We start from the raw sequence: 19,952 nt of genomic DNA, 5'->3' as shown, positions 1-19,952 counted from the left end.
CGGGCCTATGTTAAACTGTAATAAAGGCTGGGCTGGGAGGCTGTGGGAGAGGGAGCGCGGGAGGGGGCGGCAGGGCGGAGAGGAGGACCCCAGACCTCAGGGCCATTGCGGCTTCCACCGACTCGGGGTTGGAGATCAGTCAGCTCCTTCCTGCCTCGCGTGAGGTGGAAATGTCCAGAAAGGTGACCGTCTGAATTCACGGCTTCTCCCTCTGGCCAGAGACGGGTGGAGGGAGATCAGAACAGAGTCTCCGTCACCCAGGAACTTACTGGAGCCAAGTTGCCTCTCATGGGCCTGGGGGTCTCTTGGCAGCCTCATGGCCCTGGGGTTCCACCGAGCATCTGTGAAATGGGGCTGCTGCCACCTGTTTCAGCCCCCGAGGTGGCTGTGTGGGGCTCTGCTGGGCCAGCAACGGAGCCTGCAGGCCGTGGGGTGCCACACACAGGCGGCAGAGTTCAGAAAGGACCCTGATGACCTGGGTGCTGCCAAGCTCTGCTCATTGAGAGGCCTTTACGGAGCACCTGCTGGATGCCTGGCAGAGACCCTGCGTACTCACGGCTCTCCCAGCCCAGTGATGCCGGCAGGTGCACAGTCAGGCGAGGTCAGTGTCTCTTGTGAGCCTTGAGAGCCCCAAGGCGGGGCGTGGAACCCTCCGGGCGGGCCCAGGACGCTGTGCTGGGGGACGCTGCCCACGCTCTGGGTTGTCTGGGACGAGCAGGGGTGAGCAAGGGTGTGGGGGGCGGGGAAGCAGGAGGGAACTCCAAGCAGAGGACACAGTGTTCATGGGTGTGGACGGCGGGAGACAGCTGCAGGACAGGGAACCGCATGGAATCGTGAGCTGTGTGGACACGGAGCAGGGCCCGTGGTGCTGGGGTTTCTCAGTGTAGCCGCAGCCACCTGGCCCTCCCCGGCCGTCAGCCTTGGCTCTGAGAGGAGGCTTGCCGGAGCCCGAGGCTGGGGATGAGACAGTGAGAGCTGTCCTGCCACTCGCCAGCCACCACCCTCAGCCTGGCCGGCACCTGCTCTGGGCAGGATTTGCTCTTGCCCTCCCTCTGACCCCCAACTGTGACAGACCCAGTGTCCTGTCACCCCGTTGGACTGGGACACCTCCTCCACCAGACGGGGAGCTTCCTAAACCAGAGAGGCTGCCTGTCCATCATGAGATTGGCAGGGTCCCACGGGAGGGACTGGGTGTCCTCTGTGCTCAGGGAACCTCCCTGCCCGCTAAGTGGAGACAGGATGCAGAAAGCCGGAGAGAGGGGCCCTCTCAGGACCACCCCCCCTCCCGTCTGGGGACCATTTTCAGCTCTACCCCGGCTCTGCCCCACCCCCTTGGGGCTGTCCCGTCACACAGTGGGACAGAAGCCAGGGCCGTCCCGGGACTGCTCCTCGCTGCCCACCTCGAATCTGGCCTCTGCTTAATGTCTGTTCCCATGGCTGCGCCTCCCCATGCTCTCCACCCAAAGAACCAAACAACTGGCCATACACGTGCGGTGCGTGGGGGAGCCAGCCGGCCGGCAGGGTCTCCCGCAACCAGTTCCAGCCACTGCTGCTGATGAGTTTGTCCCTGAGGCTCAGGGAATCCCCGGGGTGGGGAGCGGAAAAGAAGCCCCCAGGGCTGGGGTGCAGGAGGCTGGCAGGAAGACACGGTGGTGGTGCCCTGGTGGCCCTTCTCGTGGTGCTGCAGCCGGTCCCCCGGCCCCTCCCTTTCTGCAGTCACCACTGCCTTGTCCGTGGCCACCCAGTGAGGGAAAGACGGAGCCAGAACCCGGATCTCAGGTCCCCTCAGACCAGAGCTGCTAGCGAGACCAGGGCTGTCCCAGAGGGCCCTCACACCCCCTCCCGATCTGTCCCTGCCTCCTCGTTGCTCTCCAGCGAGGGAGCACGGGCTTTCTGGCGGTGTGGCTCCGACAGGTGGCTCAGCCTCTCTGCGTCTCGTTTTCCTTATTCAGAGGCTTGTCACGAGGCTACTACAGAAAAGACTCCTGGAACGGGGCGGAGGGGGGGGCTCTTCTCCTGGGCTGCTGGCTCTTTTGTCTTTTTTTTTAATTATTATTTTTTTTTTGACAGGCAGAGTGGATAGTGAGAGAGAGAGACAGAGAGAAAGGCCTTCCTTTGCAGTTGGTTCACCCCCCCCCAATGGCTGCCGCGGCCGGTGCGCTGTGGCCGGCGCACCGCGCTGATCCGATGGCAGGAGCCAGGTGCTTTTCCTGGTCTCCCATGGGGTGCAGGGTCCAAGCACTTGGGCCATCCTCCACTGCACTCCCTGGCCACAGCAGAGAGCTGGCCTGGAAGAGGGGCAACCGGGACAGAATCCGGCGCCCCGACAGGGACTAGAACCCGGTGTGCCGGCGCCGCAAGGCGGAGGATTAGCCTAGTGAGCCACGGCACTGGCCTCTTTTGTCTTTTAAGATTTATTTATGCATTTGAGAGGCAGAGGTACAGAGAGAGCGAGAGCGAGAGTAGCAGCTCTGTCTGCTGGCTCACTCCCCAGGTGCCCGCAGCAGCTGGGGCTGAGCAGTGGTAGGAGTCAGGACCTCCATCGGGGTCTTGAGTGTGAGTGGCTGGGCCCCGAGGACCTGAGCTGTCGTCAGCTGCCTCCCAGGTTCGTTGGCAGGAAGCTGGATCAGAAGCGGAGTAGCAAGACTGAAACCAGACTCCAGTATAGGACGCGAGCGTCTCACACTGTGCCTCAGCTCACTGCACCACCACGCCCACCCCGGGGGCTGCAGTCACCTGCAGAACGCAGCCCTGTTCTCTTGAGATCTTTCTGGAACCCCGTGGGCAGCATCCACAGGGTCGTTACGGCAACCCCAGGTCTGAGAGGCCCTCTCCAGATCCTTCGTGCGACACACACCTGAGGGTCCTGCCTCGCCCGCCTCAGTCTGGGCTTCCGGCTGGCGTGGCTGCATCCATGGAGCTCACCAGATCCCCGCTGAGTGAGGGAGGGGAGGGACAGGGACCCTGGGCTCAATGGGACCCGGAGCTCAGGATGCATGCATCCAGAAAGCACAGTCGCGGGGGGACCAGAGGCGACAAGGCGGGGCCTTGGCACCACCACCCTGAATTTTGTTTTTGGGTCAACAGAAAGCAAATGTTGGTCCCTCGCTCACTGCGCTCAGCGTTTTGGTCCCAGCCCGAGAGCCCATCCTAGGTTTGCCTTTATATTTCACATGGGACAAAAGCAGCTTTAAAAGCCTAATTCAAGGCAACGGGCGCTTGGATGTGGAACGTGAGGGTCACGTCCAGAGATACCTGTGGGTGGGAATCAGAAAACAGTAGCATGAAAGCAGCGTCGGTGGGTGTTGGCTGGAGGCTGTGGGTACTGGAACCCCTGAGCGTGAGCCTGACCCCTTTGGCTAAGGAGGGAGAGCGGCTGTGTTGAATGCTGGCCAGGACTGTGCCCTCCCAGCCCCGTGTGGCATGCACGTTTTTAAAATAAAATTTTTATTTTACTTTATAAAAAATACACATGGGTTTATTTGAAAGGCAGGCTGGGAGAGAGGGAGACAGAGAGAGATAATGGATGGATGGATGGATGGATGGATGATGGATAGATAGATAGATAGGTAGGTAGATAGATGATAGATACATACACACATAGATGGATGGAGATTTTCCATCTGCTGCTTCACTCCCCAAATGGCCACAAGAGCTAGGGCTGGGCCAGGCAGAGCCCGGTGGCAGGAATTCTGTTCTGGCCTCCCAAGTGGGTGGCGGGGAGCAAGCACTTGGCCGTCTTTGGCTGCTTCCCAGGGGCATTAGCAGGAACCTGGGTCAGAAGCAGCGCAGCCAGCTCTCCTCTGTGGGCTGCCAGGGTCGCGGGCTGCAGCTTAACCCCCAGTAGGACAGTGCCAACCCTGCGGCTGCGCACACTGGAATTTAAATGAAGTAAAATGGAAAGTTCAGTTCGTCGGTTGCAGGGGGTGATCGTAAGTGCTTGGCGCAGGTGACCAGCGCCACCTGTGTTGAATGGCCTGGCAGCTCTGCTGGACAGCGCTGGGCTGGAACTAAATGGAGGACTCAAGGCATGGGGCCCCCACGACAGAGCTGCGCCTCCTCCATCAGACTGGGGCTCCCCTACCACTCCGGCCTCAAGGCTCTGAGGACAGCCTCCACCTGTGGATTCTGCCCCCACTGCACTCAGCTCCTATCTGAGTTCCAAGGCCCCCGCTGGAGGCACCCAGCCCGGTGCCTGTCCCCTTCTGCTGGGCTGGCCTCCCTGCCTGCCTGCCAAGGCCTGCTTGCTCCTCCTAAAAGCCCCAAGAGCTCACTCTCCCTGTCCCCATCAGAAAACCGGGGCTGCTAGTCTTTCAGGAACTGGACCCTTGGGATGAGTTGGGCTTGGCTCAGAGCCCCAGATGTGCCGGGCACGGGCCCGGAGTGCCCGGTGTGCCCACTGCAGCCTCCTCTTGGAGATGCGGTCGGGGGAGGCCGGGCACCTGGCAGCCCTGGCTGGGAGAGAGCAGAGGAAGGAGGCAGGTCTGACTCGGGGTCCTTGCCCTCGGGATGAGAAGGGCAGCCGAGAGGGGACGGCTCCCTTGCCGACGGTTCCCTGGTGATGTGGCGCACAGGACATACCATAAAATGCTACTTTGGAGAATGTGGTTCTATGAATTCTGACAACATAACATAAATAAACATTCCCCCATGAAACCATCCTCTCCCTCCCCAGCCCTACCTGTGACAGAGGCATGGAAATAACCTAAATGCCCAACCACAGGGGAGGCTGCGCCAGGAAGTATTGGATCAGCCCCTGGGCTGGACCTGGAGGTTGCTGCCTGTCCGCCAGGCTGATAAACAACGCCGCGGTGAACATCCTTCCGCCTCGGCTCAGGAGGGACCAGGTCCTCGGTCCCGAGGCACAAGCATGCCGCCGGGCTTTCCCCCGCCCTGGACCCCACCTCACCGGGCCCCCCTCCCGGGCCTCTCCCTCCCTGTCCCTGGCTGTAGGGAACCGGCTGGACGAGGGCTCAGACGTGGAGTCGGAACCCGACCTCCCACTGAAGCGCAAGCAGCGCCGGAGCCGGACCACGTTCACGGCCGAGCAGCTGGAGGAGCTGGAGAAGGCCTTCGAGCGGACGCACTACCCCGACATCTACACCCGCGAGGAGCTGGCGCAGAGGACCAAGCTGACTGAGGCGCGCGTCCAGGTGAGGGGCAGCGCGGGGGGTGCACACTGCAGGTGTGTTGCCGAGGCGCTCAGTGCGTGCTCCCTGGGCGACGCTTGCAGCAGGTGCTCCGGGGACCACATGGGCAGTACCACCAGTGCACGTGTTTGCTGGATACAGCCCGGGGGAGGGGGAGGGAGGGCAGAGGGAGGAAGCGAGGGCGTCCGTCCCATCAGAAGAGGAAGTGTATGGTCCTCCAAGTGCCTGATGGGAAACGGGAGACATCCTGACTGCCTGGGCGTCCTCGGGTGGCTGACGAGGCTCCCGTTAGGAGCCTTAGGGAGGTGCGCGAGCAGACGGGGCAGGTGCATCCTGGTAGGTCTGAAGCGTCAGGGAAGAGTGGGCAGACTGGAGACCTGGACGTCCCCTCTGCCCTCACTGCGTGTGGCTCCTCATCAGAGGGGCTGAGGAAAGGGAGTGGAGCCTGCTGGGGGGCAGGGATCACCCCTCATCCCCACCCCCACCCTGGGCCTCACTCCCATCCCCGCTGGCTGAGCCCTCAGATTCCTGGAGATGCTCTGGCTACAGAGCCTGTGCAGGGAGGCGGGGGAGGAGCCAAGGCAGAAGCCCCTGATGTGTGGCTCTCCTGGGAGCCCGGTCCCGGCCAGTCCTCTCCCTCGATGGGGGCGTTGGGCCTGAGAGGCTCCGCCCCTGGCTGCTTCTGGGTGGGGGGTGCTCCCCTCCCAGGGGAATGGGCTTCCTGGGCTCCTCCTTGGTGCCAGCTGTGCTCAGGGCTTCCCACAGTGGCCAGGTGCAGAAACTGAGGCTGGGAGCACGGCCTCCCGGGGCCCAGGGCTGGACGGTGGCTCCGTCTGTGCCCGGAAGGATAGGGTTGGCTCAGAACCCGGCACAAGCAAGCAAGCGGGGAAGCGCTGGAAACAGACTGGCGCTGAGCCCTCCAGGAACCGGTGCTCGCCCCTGCCCTCCCCTCCCCCACCCCCAGACCAGACCGTGGCCGCCTTTGAGGGAGACACCGAGGGCGGGGGCCCAGCTGCAGCAGGCAGCGTCGCCCCCCTCCCTGCCTCTGGAGGGTGACATCTGAGCCCGCCCGCACCCCCAGCCTCCCTTCCCCTCCTCCGGTCCCCTTGCAGCTGTTCCGGGCACATTCCTGGGCGCTTTCTCACTCCCACGTCTGGCGGCTACGGCTGCCTTCCCACCACCTTGAGGCCTGGCTGCTCCTTGTAAAATGTCCTGGCTGTCAGGCCGGGGCTTTTATTGGCCCACAGGGGCAGAAGCAGGTGTCACTCAAGGTCCAGGGAGGGAGGGGCTCTGGGAATGGAAGAACAGGCAGGTTGAGGGCCGAGGCTGACCCCCCGCCCCGCGGAGACCCCCTTCCATCATAGCGGGGCTTCCCCAGGGCACGCCCCGGCTCTGCCCTTGGGCCACGTGCTCCCCAGGGCAGCACAGGGGCTCCTGCCTAAGCCTGAGAGCTTTCTCAGCAGCGAAGCAAACAGAAAACGTAGAGTTTTCCAGAAGGAACAAGGGCCGGCCAAGAGCAAAGTCAGGACATTCAGCCTGGAGAAGGGAGAGCTGGGGCCTGTTTTGGGGTGCGCCGGGGGGAGAGGGGAACGCGTGCCGCCCAGCAGCACCCGTGGGTTCCTATGATGTCACCGTCTTCCTTCTTCTGACCCACCGGTGCAGAAGTGACCGCCAAGAGCCCTTAAGGGTTCTAGGGTCCGTCCTTAGTGACCGTCAGGGATGCCTGGGAGGTGGTGAGATCCCCGTCACTAAAGTGTTCAAGCCAAAATGGGGTTTACCTGGACCAGGGATGCTGGGGAGAGGGGTCCTGTGCAAACGACGGGGCAGGGTCCTCACAGCCCGGGGCACCGCTGAGCTTCGCGGCTCTGTACGGCCCGGGTCTTGGTCTTTGACTCTGGGACCCGTGCGTCCCGGTGGCCCTGGGAGGTGAAGGGGTGAGGGGAGTGGTTCAGAGCAGACCAGCTTCCTCGCTGGCCTGCCTCAGTCCCTCCATCCGCAGAACGGACAGGCCCGTAGCAGTGTGTCCCTTGCTCTGAGCAGTGGTTCAGTGCAGGCGCACAGGCGCCAAGTTCGGAGGCTCTGGCGCACAGAGGCGCCGTCCCCAGGGGCTGTTCCTGCAGAGTCCCAGCCTGCTCCCCGCGGCTCCTGTGCTGGCCGCCCTCGCGCCCCGGCGCTCGTTCGTGGGGTCCTCACTGTGTGCCTGATGCTTTCGGGGCCACTGGGCGCCTGCCACCATGAGCAGGTGTTCCACCAGAAACTAAGCTTGTAGACGTGAGGCCCGGCGAGGGTGGGGCTCCGGAGCCAGCCTGATCGCCTCCTCCTGCTTCCCTCCAGCTCGGGGGCTTGCTGGGGCCTGGAACCCCCTCCCAGGCACAGGAGGGGCCGGGAAGGGGCGCTGGGCAGGAGACCCACGCCTGTTTTTTTTTTTTTTTTTTTTTTTTTTTTTTAACAGGCAGAGTGGACAGTGAGAGAGAGAGAGAGAAAGGTCTTCCTTTGACGTTGGTTCACCCTCCAATGGCCGCCGCAGCCGGCGCACTGCGCTGATCTGATGGCAGGAGCCAGGTGCTTCTCCTGGTCTCCCGTGGGGTGCAGGGCCCAAGCACTTGGGCCATCCTCCACTGCACTCCCTGGCCACGGCAGAGAGCTGGCCTGGAAGAGGGGCAACCAGGACAGAATCTGGCGCCCTGACCGGGACTAGAACCCGGGTGCCGGCACCGCTAGGCGGAGGATTAGCCTAGTGAGCCATGGCGCCGGCCGGGATGTCCGTTTTTAAACTGCGGGTGGCCCCACCCCAACCTTGTGTACATCCTCCTGGGAGGGGAACGGACGCCTGGGCTGTGAGCGCCACGGTCCCGAGCCTGTTGAGTTTCTCCTAGAAACGGGCTGTAGGCTGAGAGGCCCGGGTCAGCCCGTGGAGTCTCGCGCCCAGGAGTTGGGCAGCGGGCCACAGCTCTGGATGCCGAGCCGGCTGGGACTCCCTCGCCCGTGCTTTCTCTGAGCAGAGATCCCATTTGGGAGGCACGGAGGAGCTGGCTCATGGGAGTCCTAGGCCACCCACCCCCCGGCAGCCTAGTTGGCGGTGCGGCAGTGTGTGCCGGACACAGCACCCGCCACTCGGCGCTGTTCTCCATAGCTGTTCCGGGGTCTGGTCCTCCCTGCTTTTGCAGATGAGGAACTGAGAGGTGGCGAGGGGAAGTGACTTCCTGGGGACGCGGTCAGACCTGGCTGTGCTGGGGCTCAGGCCCACGGCTCTGCCCCCTCCATGCCGCCCCAGGAGAAACCTCCAGCTCCAGCAACAGGCAGCGTCTACGCGGCCCTGCTCCCCAAAAATCACAAACGAAAAATAAAACCTGGCCCTTGCTTTCAAAGAGCTCCACCCCAACCAGGGATTCTGGCCGGGGCCCTGGGGCCCATGTCGCCTCTCCTGGGGCCTCTACTTCCCCATCTGTTAAATGGGCTGCTTGCAGGAGACGCTGGCAGCAGGGTTTTCCTGTCTCGGGGTAGGAGCAGTCAAGAGGCCGGATTCAAGCCCAGGAGTTTGCTGCCGAGTCCCTGCTCCCAACTGTTGTGTTGCCCGTGGGGGGTGGGGTGGGGGGCTGGGGACATAGGATGTGGAGGGAAGAAGAGATGTATCTGCAGCAAAGGGTGTGCCCTCCTCCAGGAAGTCCTCCTGGATGCCGAGAGGTGCCCTTGGAAGCCCCTCCTTCAGTCTGCTCCTAGTAGCTTGCACGGCAGTCTGAGCTCACTGGACCTCTGCAGCAGCTGTGAGCCCTGTGTCCAGGCAGCGGGCAGCTTGATGCTGGACTGAGACATAGCCATAGCTCACCCCCCTCAGTGTCTTTCTCAGCCCTGAATCCCAGCCGGGGTCTGAGATGAGAAGGGAGGGAGTGAAGAAGGAAGAGAGGGCAGGGAAGGCAAGGGGGGCGGCGGGGGGGGGGTGAGCAGGCGGAAGGCCCGCCTCTGTGAGGGAGGGGCCACGGAGAGGACACCACCCCCACCTAGAGCAGCACCGCCCACGCCTGCGTCACTGCAGCCAGCGCCAGCGCGTACGCCGCAACTGCCTGCTGCTTGTTGAAGAGATTCGCTTATTTGAACGAGTTAGAGAGAGAGAGAGAGAGGTCTTCCATCTGCTGGTTCACTCCCCAGATGGCCACAATGGCTGGAGCTGAGCTGGTCTAAACCAGGATCCAGGAGCTTCTTCTAGGTCTCCTACTTGGATGCAGGGGCCCAGGGACTTGGGCCATCTTCCACTGCTTTCCCAGGCCACAGCAGAGAGCTGGATCGGAGTGGAGCAGCCGGGACTAGAACTGGCGCTGTGGGACGCCCGCTACGCCGTAGCGTCGGCCCCTCACTACTTACCTTTAAGAGTCAGTGTAGTCTAAAAGAGAAGTGTAAGAGGGCGCTTCAGGAAGTTCGTGGAGAAGCAGACTTGAACGGTTAACTTTATTGTGGAGCAAACACGCGAAGTCCAGGCGCAGCTTTTTCCTGGTCGCGTCTTCTCCCGTGAGCCTTTGGGCTCCTGCACTTGCAAGCCCCGCCCCCAGGGGAAGGCGGTTGCAGGCTGGCGGGAAGACGGTGCCGAGTGCACAGGGGGTCCGCAGGTGTGAGAAGGTCTGAGCCTGCAGGAGTGGCGCACAGAGCCCTGCTGTGCTGAGCCCAGCGGGCCTGGAAGGCAGGCGGAGTCACCTGGGTTCGGGGTGACTTCCTGTCCCTGTTGCTCACCACCTGGGATGTGGCTCGGATGCCCTTTGGAAAGCACTGACTTAACCCCGAGGCGGGCGCAGCCCCTCCCCAGGTGGCCAGGAGCCGGCTCGGGCTCGGGCATTCGGGCTGGGCAGCCGGGCTCGGGCAGCCTGCCCCTGGCGGGGTCCGTCCCTGCTGCAGGACTTGGATTTGATGAGGGGAGCTGCCTGTCCCTCCAGGTGTGGCCGCCTCCACCCCTGCTCTGTGAATGCAGCGGTCAGGGCCGCGGCTCTGTCCACTCAGCTTTCCCCATCTCCAGGAAGGGCCCAGGCGAGGTGCGTGACATCAGGGCCTCCACTCAGCTGAGACTGCTCCCCCATCTTGGTGTGGGGTCCGCCCAGGAAGGCACTCCAGCCGACCCCAGCCCCAGCAGACACACCAGAGCCATCTCTGCCTTCCCTCGTTCACTCATTCACTCATTCACCGAACACCCAGGGAGGGCCAGGCAGGGAGTGCGGGGTGCGCAGCCTCTGCCCGTGGGGACTCAGGGGGGTGGGTTGTTCCTACTGCTGCTGCTTAAACCCTTGCGTGCGTGGTTCCCGCTTCAAGGGGCTCGCGCCGTGTGAGCAGAGTCAGGCCCTGGGCTCCACACAGACCCCGCGTCTCATTCCAGAGTTCCGGGTGTGCAGCTCCCTCCGGGGCGCTTCCTGCGGGAGGCGGGGCACGAAGCTTTGAGGCACGTGGGGTCAGGCGGGCATCGGCGCCTCTGCAGTGGGCAGAGCTCTGGACCGAGCCAGGGATTTGCTCTGTCCGTAGCCAAACCCCTGCTTCCTCTGGGCCTCAGTTTCCCCACCTGTAATGATAAGAAGCCCTCACTGTGTGGCCACAAGGGCAGAGGGGTGGCGTTCACGGAAGCATTGTGAAGCTTCATCCGGGCTGCACCAGGCTGGGTTTGCCTACCCCGCAGGAAGGATGCTGGCTGGGAGGAAGGCCGTCGGCCCGGGGCACTCGTCCCCCTGTGTCCTCAGCCAGGCTGAGGGTCCTGTCCTCTCACTTTGAATCCCCCAGGTCTGGTTCAGTAACCGCCGCGCCCGCTGGCGTAAGCAGGCAGGAGCCAACCAGCTGGCCGCCTTCAACCACCTTCTGCCAGGAGGCTTCCCCGCCAGCGGCATGCCCACGCTGCCGCCCTACCAGCTGCCGGACTCTGCCTACCCCACCTCCACCATCTCCCAGGGTGAGTGCCGCCCGCCCCGCCCTGCCCGGGCCTGCCTCTCGTGGGAGCCCTGCCCTTGAAGGTCATGGCTCTGCCACGGAGCCTCCCAGGGGCCAGCAAGGCGGCCTCCGAGCGCCTGTGTGCACCGGGCTGTACCCGCTGCTGAGCGCCCAGGATCTCCGGGGAATCGGGGGTCGTACTGAAATGCTGTTCTGGGGGTGGGGGAGGGGAGCGCGGTTCTGCCAAGTTCGTTGGTGCTGCCCAAGCTGCTGGCCCGCGGGCAGTGCTCTGAGCAGTGCGGAGTCGAGCAGCCGGCCCGAGGTGGCGAGCAGACCAGAGGCAGAGGGAATGTTCTCCAAGGACGGCGGGACTGTGTGTGGCCACAGCCTTTGATCGAAGCATATACTTTTATTTATTTGGAAGGCAGAGACAGAGACACACGGAGCTCCTCCATCTGCTGGTTCACTCCCCAAATGATGCGCTAGTCAGGGCTGGGCCAGGCTGAAGCCAGGAGCCAGGAGCTCCATCCGGGTCTCCCACGTGGGCGGCAGGGGTCCAAGTCCTTGAGCCATCTTCCACTGCTTTCCCGGGTGCATTAGCAGGGAGCTGGACCGGAAGTGGAGCAGCCGGGACTTGGTCTGGTTCCCACCCAAATGGGATGCTGGTGTTGGCAGCATTGGCTTAGCTCACTGAGCCGCAGCAATGGCTGGGACGTGTTTTTAAGTGAGAGGGACGGTGGTGTGTGTGTGCGCGCGTGCTGGGAGGATATCGGGATAGTTACTTTAGATTGGCCTCTAATCTGTGCTCCGTAGGAATTCACAAAGAGGCTTCACTAATATCTGGAGTCTCATTTTTTGCCCTTCCCTCCCCTTCTGGAAAGATCCATCTCCCAAGACAGAATAAAGGTCAGGGTCCTCGGAGGACCTGCAGAGGCTTCCTCAGAGACCCCCGACCCAGGGCCGCGGGGTCCCACTTCTCCTTCCTCTTCTGGGCGGGGCTAGCCTGGGCTAGCCTGGGCTGGGCTTGTTGAAGTACCAATGCCAGGCTGGCCTTGGAAGAGGGTGGGCTTCCTTGGGAGGAAGGCGGCTGGGTGGGGAGGGGCCTGGGGATGGCGAGCCCCAGTAGGGCTCCCTCCCGCCCTGGACCCTGCCCTGTCCGCCCTCCCCATGCCCAGCGCACGGCAGGAACATCACTGCGGGGTGCCTGGCCCTCATTGGTGCCTCCCTGCAGGGTTGGCTGGAGTCTGGGAGGCCGAGAGAGAGTGGCTGAGAAGAGGGGCCCTGTGGGAGAACAGCCGCCAAGAGCAGGAACGGCCCCACCTCTTGTTGGTCTTGGCAACTTGTGCAAGTGTACCTACCCCACCCAGCCTCCGTTTTTCTTTCTTAATCTGTAAAATGGGACTCATGTTCTTGCTTCATGCCTTCGGGGTATATTTGTAAAAGCCCCTGGAAGGTGGTTGATGCCCACAATGCTGGCAGCACGGGCCTAGGTAGATGAGCAGAGTGTGGCTTCTGGGTGAGCACCTACTGTGTGCCAAACACCGAGTGTGCAGTCGCCCAGAGGGTTTGCTGCTCAGCTGCCACCGTGGACCTGGCCAGGCCCCACTGCTCTGCCTGGGAGCCAGCTTGTCCCTGCCCAGGTAGCTGGGACCATGGCTCCTTCTGGCTCCCCACCAGCCCCTCTCAGAGGCCCAGCCCCGAGGCGGGGCCGCGCATGCTCAGGACCTCTCTTGGGTCTCTCCACAGACGGGGGCAGCACGGTGCACCGGCCCCAGCCTCTGCCGCCGTCCACCATGCACCAGGGGGGGCTGGCTGCAGCTGCTGCAGCCGCCGACAGCAGCTCTGCCTACGGAGCCCGCCACAGCTTCTCCAGCTACTCCGACAGCTTCATGAACCCGGCGGCGCCCTCCAACCACATGAACCCCGTCAGCAACGGCCTGTCTCCCCAGGTAGGTGGCCTCCCCTCCGCCCTGGGTCCCGCCACCACGCGCCGCTGCCAGCTCGGCCAGCAAGGGCACCCAGCGACCCAGGTGATCTCCATAGAACCACTGGCTCTTGACACCTTTGTAAAGATTTACTTATTTATCTGTTGGAAAGGCAGAGTGACGAGAGAGAGAGAGAGGTTTTTTCATCCACTGGTTCACTCCCCAAATGATGCGACAGCCAGGGTTGGGCCAGCTCCATCCGGGACTCCTACGTGGGGAGCACTTGGACCATCTTGTGCCTCCCCAGGCACATTAGCAGGATGTGGGGTCAGAAGTGGAGCGGCTGGGACTCGAACCTGCGCTCCCATATGGGATGCTGGTGTCGCAGGCAGAGGTTTAACCACCTGGGCCGTGACGCCGGCCCCTGGCTCTTGGTGCCTGAAGCAGGTTAAGCGGGCTGGGGGCTGCCCCCTTGGCCTTCGATGTTCAGTTTCTGGGGTCTTTCGCCTGGGGTTTGTCTTCCTCAAGCTGCGGAGCAGGATGCTGGGGTGGGGGAGGGGATGGCCGTCGTCTTTGCCGCGCAGAGCGGTCGTGTTGGAGACTTGCTCTCGGCTCGCGGGAACTGGCCCGGTGCCCCCTCAGCCACGCCCCATTTCCCACAGGCGCTGACTGTGTCTGGGGATTTGTTTTCCAACCAGGAGTCCTTCCTGGGTTCTGTCCCGTGTCCCACACTCCGCCTTTCCAGGAGGGACCAATCCACGGAAGGCGGGGCCATGTCTGGTGGTGGGGACACGTGCAGACAGGACCCTCTCCGACTGGGCCTTGGGAACCCTGCTCCCTACGTGTGATTGGCTGAGCCATTCCCTGGCTGTCGGTGCGGCGCCAAGCTGTGCAGGAGTCAGAAGGATGATGCTGGGTTCTGGGGTTGTTGATGGACTTGGGGGACAGAGGCGGTGATGAATTTGAGGACGCGATAGCTCATCTGTGTAGCTGCAGCAGGTTCCCTAATGTCTGGGGGGAGGGAAATTAACTCCAAGACTTCCCCCTTCTGTCCGCTCCCCCCGAGACGCCTCCCTCCACCCCTGTGCAGTGGCAACACGTTACCCATGTCGCAGACTGGTCTGAACCTCGCCATGCGAGGTGACAAGGTGTCGGCTTTGGGGGGGAGGGTAAATCCCAGCTCCACTGCTGAGGGTGACAGCAGCAAGGTGGCGTCTGGGGCCTCGGCTTGTCCCCCCTCACTGAACACCTCTTCTGATGGGTGTTTGCCTCATTTAATGAGCTAACAAGTCAGGGTGCCCAGCACTGAGCCCGGCACAAAGCAGGTGACAGGTCAGCTCTCCTGTCCTCCAGTATAACTCATACAGGAGACTCGGTACCTACATATAAAAAGGGGGTCCAGTGGGAGCGGCTGGCTACATCCGCAGGCCACATCACCCAGCGACCTGCTTTTGTCAATAAAGTTTTATTGGCACACAGCCATGCTTTTGTGCCGTCACACTAGTGGTTCTCCGAGACCATTTGCCCACAAGACTGTCTGAGCTTTACAGAGAAGCCCTGGTGCCAAACCCCGCCCAGGCTGCTCCTCTGCTGGGTCATCTGGGCTTGTTGCTGGTTGCCAGGGTGAGTCCATGGAGCCAAAGACCCTCTGTCTTTCTGTTCTTCCTTGACTGGCGGGAAAAAACCTTCAGGAAGTTCTTCCGCTCTGGGCCTCGCTTTTCTTCTCCCCGGAATACGACTCAGCCCCTCCCTGCTTCCTGGTACCTTCCCTCCGTACCTTCCTGGAACGGAGCAAGGGCGCCTGAGGGTTGAATGCGCCCAGCTGGTAAAGCCCTTAGCTTGGGTGCTGAGAGGGTGCCTGGGAGACGTCGGCAGCTCTGTGCAGGCTCCCAGTGGCCATGCACCAGGCTTCTTGAGGTCCGCGTGATGGGCTGGTGCCCCAGGCCACGCCCACTCTCACTGGTATCCCAGGAGAGCAAAGCCCTGCCCATCCAACACAGCCTGCAGGCCAATGTGTTCTCCCACCGGCACCTACTTGGTCTCTGAGTCATGAGTTCAAGAACTGGCCAAGCTAATCTTCCAGGAATCAGACACAACAGGATCTCGGGGTGCGAGGGCCCACACGGGAGAACGCAGCCCACGCCTGGCTTCCTAGTACGGAGCAAGTGCCGGGGCAGCCTTCGAGAGCTCGGTCCCTGTCGGACAAGGCCCTGGTCCTCACTGGCCAGGCCAGAACCAGCTGTCCGGGGCACCTTGCACCTGGCTGCTGCCCAGCCCAGCCTGTCTCACTGCTGGTTGTCCCCAAAGCAGGACTTTTGTCCCTGAGAGAGGCAAGAGTGCAGATTAGGGGCCACAGGCCTGCAGAGTGGGGTTTGGGAGTGAGATTACAGGGGGAAGGGGGAGGGGCAAGGACAAACCGCCCTGTGGCTGTGAGCAGGCGGATGGAGGGGGAGACTTCGGACCTTGCACTTAGAAGGCTTCAGAGTTGAGGGCTGTGTTTGATTTGCTGGAAAGTCCTGGGTGAGACCCTTACCCCTGCCTGGTCCAGGGTCTCCCTGACCCTAAAAGCAAGAGGCCGGGGTGAGCTATGGGGGTTTCCAGAGGCCGGCAGCACGTGATGGACTGGGGACCCTCGAGAGCTTCCCATCCGAGGTGCGAGGACAGATGCAAGGTCGGGCGGGGGAGGAGGAGACCCGGGGAGGCGAGCAGCTGCCGGGGGAGGGGCCTGTGTGCTCCTCTGGGCGGGGGTACCCCTGGGAAGGTGCAGCCAGGGCACAAGGTCCTGCCTGTGTCACAGAGTCCCAGCCGACCCCTGGCGCGTTCCCTCCTCTTTCTGGCAGGCAGGCACGTTTCTGTGGTCTCAGGAACAGGAGGTGTTGGGGGGGTGACCTTGGCCTTGGCCACTGACTAGGCCTGCAAGGTTGAAATTTCCCCCACCCTGTGGCCTCTCTGACAGTGGGGGTTCCTCGTTAGGAGCACAGGGCACGCAGTCTGCATGCTGGCCCCTCACCCAGGATTGCAGGTGGCCGACTGTGTCACGGGATAGCTTTGGCCCTTGAAACTTGAGGGTGATTCTGCTCTTGTAAGAGCCGGAGCCAGGAAGGGACGCCCTCCCTTCTGGGGATGTGAAGTGGGGTTCTCAGAGCACCTGGCGAGCCCTGACTGTGGCTTGCAGCTGCCCGTGGGGAAGCCGTGCCCCCTGCAGCGGGGCGACCCCAGTCCCTTGTCTCGGACCAGCCTGGGAAGTGGAGGCCGCCGAGCCTCAGGGGCCCGTGGAGAGACTGCCCACAGATCAGCACTCCCCTAGCTCCGCGCCCTGCAAATATTTACTCAGTGCACTGTGTGTCAGAGACGAAGATCCCCGCCCTCGCAGGGCTCAAGCACAGACGGTAAACACCACCGCCGAGCCGTCCACACAGGGCGTGGAGCGCCAGAGCCAACAGGACAGCTCAACTTCCGGGAGCCTGGTGACGTCCAGACCCTGTCCTGAGCATTTTGTGCCCCATGTAGAGGCTACAGCCAGGATCCAGAGCCTGGGATCCTAACACTGCCCTTGCCCTCTGGTTAGGAGGAGTCACAGTCCGCGTGTCTGACCTTTCACCGCGGTGGAGGGAGGGGCTCATTCAGTCCTTGCCGCGGGGGAGAAAGGGGCAGGTGGGCAGAGCTGAGTCACAGGCAGAAGCTGGGTCTCCTCGTAATCCCTGCAGCCCCCACACCGCAGCCTTCTGGGATCGGGGACCACGCCCGCAGTCCACGCCCGCAATCCACGAGTGACCCCAGCGTGCACACTGGTTCCTCTGCAGAGGTGCAGGGCAGAGGCGTGTCCCAGGGTGGGACTCAGGCCCCCGCCCCCGCCCCCTCCGCCGCCTCAGTGCTTGGAAAATGGCTCTTGGAGAGCAGCTCAAGCCAGCTTAGGACAAAAGACGCACTTTGTCATGTGAATGTTTTAAGTCAGGAGCCAGGAGAGGCAGAGTTACAGAGAGAGAAGGAGAGGCAAAGAGAGAGAGAGAGAGAGGTCTTCCATCCGCTGGTTCACTCCCCAAATGGCTGCAACAGCCCAGAGCTGGGCAGATCTGAAGCCAGGAGCCAGGAGCTTCTTCTGGGTCTCCCACGTGGGTGCAGGGGCCCAAGCACTTGGGCCATCTTCTACTGCTTTCCCAGGCCACAGCAGAGAGCTGGATCGGAAGAGGAGCAGCCTGGACAAGAACCGGCGCCCATTTGGGATGCTGGCGCCGCAGGCAGAGGCTTAGCCCACTGAACCACGATGCTGGCCCCTTTTAGAACGGAGGCCTAGAGAGGGCCCAGTTTCCCGACATTTTTCTGGATTCACACTGCGGGTCAGAGGTCCCCAGGGCTCCGGGTCCCCCACACCCTGGGTTCCCGGGCTGCGTGGTGCTAGGGGAATTCCCCGTCTTCCCACGGCCATCGCGTGCTCCTCGTCGTCCCTCACCCACAGCGTCTCCTTCCTCTCCGGCATCAAAGTGCGGGCCCCTAGGGGAGGACGCCCATGCGTATACCCCTCCCGGCGCATGCGCACTGAAGGGAGGGAAGCAGCAGCTCAGTGGGCAGCTCAGACCCATGAACAAGCCTTTCCTGTCTGCTTCCCCACCCCCGCTCTCCTGTGCCGTGGAGTGGGTGCCGGCCGGGGCTGGCACCCACAGGGCCTCAGGTTGCGCCCCTTTCACTCACTGGATCTCGACAGCCATCTCATGATCCTTGCTGTACGGATCAGGGAACTGCCCTGTCCAGGGTCATCTGCCCGTCAGACCGATAGGTGCCATGGGCCAGGCTCCATGGAAGGTTCTAGAAAGGGGCAGCGCTGGGGTGGGAACGGTGCAGCCCCCAAGGCCACCCTGCCATTGGGTTGGTTCAGTGGCCCGCACAGGGCAGGTGAGGACCGAGGCCACGGGCAGGAACGGCGAGGCTGGGTTCAGAGCCTGTTTCCGCGCGCACCAAACTCCCCCCGTGTCTGAGACCAGAATGGAGAAAGTGCAAAGCTTTACTGAGTGTCTTCATGAGTGGGGACTCCTGGGTGCCTCTCGACGCCAGAGGCCCGGCACTGCCACCCTGCGTCCTCGGAGACCTCCCGGGGAGTCCGCCCAGCGAGGGGAGACCCCCGCCCCCACCCCCTGTGCACCCAGGGGGCGGGGCCCGCATTGGCACCTGCCGCCTGCCGTCTCGCAGGTCACGCAGGCCCCACACTTGGGGAAGCCCACAGAGGCTGAGGAACTCGCCGAAGCCACGGAGCTTGTGAGCGGCGGGGACCGGATTCTGACTCGGAGCCGCCAGGCGGGCAAGAGGGGCACGGGCGAGTCTCCGCCCCCTCTCACCTCCCCTCTGTTCCCGCCCCTTGATGGGCGACACTGCGGCTGTAATAAGCATTTAAAATAAGTCTTGCTGGACCAGGGACGAGGAAGGAGGAGGGAGCGAGAGATTTGTAGGCAGGAAGGCGGGGAGGGGGACCGAGGGGTGTTAAATAGCCCAGAATTTTTAAAAAACTGATGCAAATCACTGGTAGGAGAGAAAATTATGTGCAATTACGTCGTGATATTGGAAGGTTTTGCCTAGCCCAGGCAACAAGATCTCATTAACAAGCAGAAAATAAGATTGAAATGGTGTGTAAAAGAGCTGAAAAATGAATTTGAATGCTGCGTTTGTCCACAATTACCCCCTCCTTCACACATATTTTATTGCAATTTTTTTATTATTCTTAATCTCTGCATTCCTCAAAGCAGATTGGGGACATCCTGGCATTACCGGGGCGTCGGGAGGAGGCGCGGAGGATTTCCTGCCCCCTGAATGAGACCCCTCTCGCACACATTCTCCAAGGTTGGGTTTTGGAAGGATCAGAATTCATTTCTCCGGCTTAGCGGGTTGTAGGAACACGGGGCTTTAACCCGGGCCGCGCGCTCGCCTGTGCCCCGCCCGGCCCGCCTCGCTTCTCCCTCCCTGGGCGAGGCTCTTGCCGCCTGCTGGAGTCCCCTGGGCCTTCGCAGGGTCTCCTTGGGCCCCGCCTTGGGGGAAGCCTGCAGTGAGAGAAACTGCAAAGCCTCTGCTGCCAGCGGCGGAGTCAGGGGTCCTGGTTCTGCACTGAGCTGAATTGCTGTGTGACCCTGGGCGGCTTACTTACCCTCTCTGAGCCTCCCTTTCCGCCTCTGAAAATGAGGGTGATGACCCCACCTTCTCAGGAGCGCTGTGAGGACCAAGGGGAAGTCTGAGCGCCTGGCGCATAGCAGGTGGTTGGTGGATGCGCATCCTCTGTGCCCTCCATCTTGGCCCCGGTCCCTAACTCCTCCTTCCCCCCCCCCCCCCCCGCCTCTCTCTCTGTTACTGTCTCCGGTCCGCTGGGAAAGGCTTAGCTGGTTTCCCGGCCTGGGCAATGCAGGGTTGTCTGGGGAAGAGAGGGTGCCAGGGCGCAGGTGGCACCAGGCTGCAGCAGGGACAGAGGTCCCCGCCCTTGGGCCATGGGGTGGGGGAGGGGCAGCTTCGCTGGGTTGGGCTCAGGCTGCAAGGACGTGAGCCCTGAGTGATTTTTCCCAGGGTCAGGAAAAACCTGAGTCACGGCCGCACACCCCCACGGACCGTGGGGGTGCTGGGGGGGAGGGGCCCAGGGTGCGTTGGCCGCAAAGGCCAGTGGCAGTTTCAGCGTCTGCGTTCCCCAGCCGTTGTCACTGTGCCCAGCGAGAGCCTGGCCCAGAGACCTCCCGCCCTCGCCCGAGCCCCGAGCAGGGCACCCACGGCGGGGAAGGGGCACACGGCCGCTCCCCAGGCCCCTGCCCTTTCTCGCCTGGCCGGCAGAGCTGCCCGTGGCAGAGGCGATGCCTGAGTCCCCGGGCCTGGGCTCCCTGAGCCGGTCCGGACGGGGCCTGCCAAGACGCTGGTCCGGAAGCCGCCCTGCCTTTGTCCACGCTTAGCCTCCCTTGGTGGGAAAAGCTGAGTTATTTCCCCCGGCGGCTCCTCACCAAACAAAACCACCTGCCGG

At 62.7% G+C, this 19,952-nt stretch overlaps 1 protein-coding gene across 4 annotated transcripts in view; it reads left to right on the top strand.

Annotated features, from left to right (window-relative positions):
- Positions 1-19,952, top strand: part of PAX7 (paired box 7) — a 92,766-nt gene that overhangs the window by 46,532 nt on the left and 26,282 nt on the right. For all 4 annotated transcript variants that reach the window (XM_089299240.1, XM_089299241.1, XM_051858050.3 and 1 more), the window contains exons 5-7: positions 4,954-5,153; positions 10,902-11,067; positions 12,792-12,994. In XM_089299240.1, coding sequence (XP_089155366.1) covers positions 4,954-5,153; positions 10,902-11,067; positions 12,792-12,994 — 569 coding nt within the window. The remainder of the gene's footprint in view (positions 1-4,953; positions 5,154-10,901; positions 11,068-12,791; positions 12,995-19,952) is intronic.

The sequence above is a fragment of the Oryctolagus cuniculus genome, chromosome 7 (genome assembly GCF_051225735.1).
Source record: "Oryctolagus cuniculus isolate XC-2025 breed Fujian yellow rabbit chromosome 7, ASM5122573v1, whole genome shotgun sequence".
NCBI lineage: Eukaryota > Metazoa > Chordata > Mammalia > Lagomorpha > Leporidae > Oryctolagus > Oryctolagus cuniculus.
This window is presented reverse-complemented; position numbering and strand designations above follow the sequence as displayed.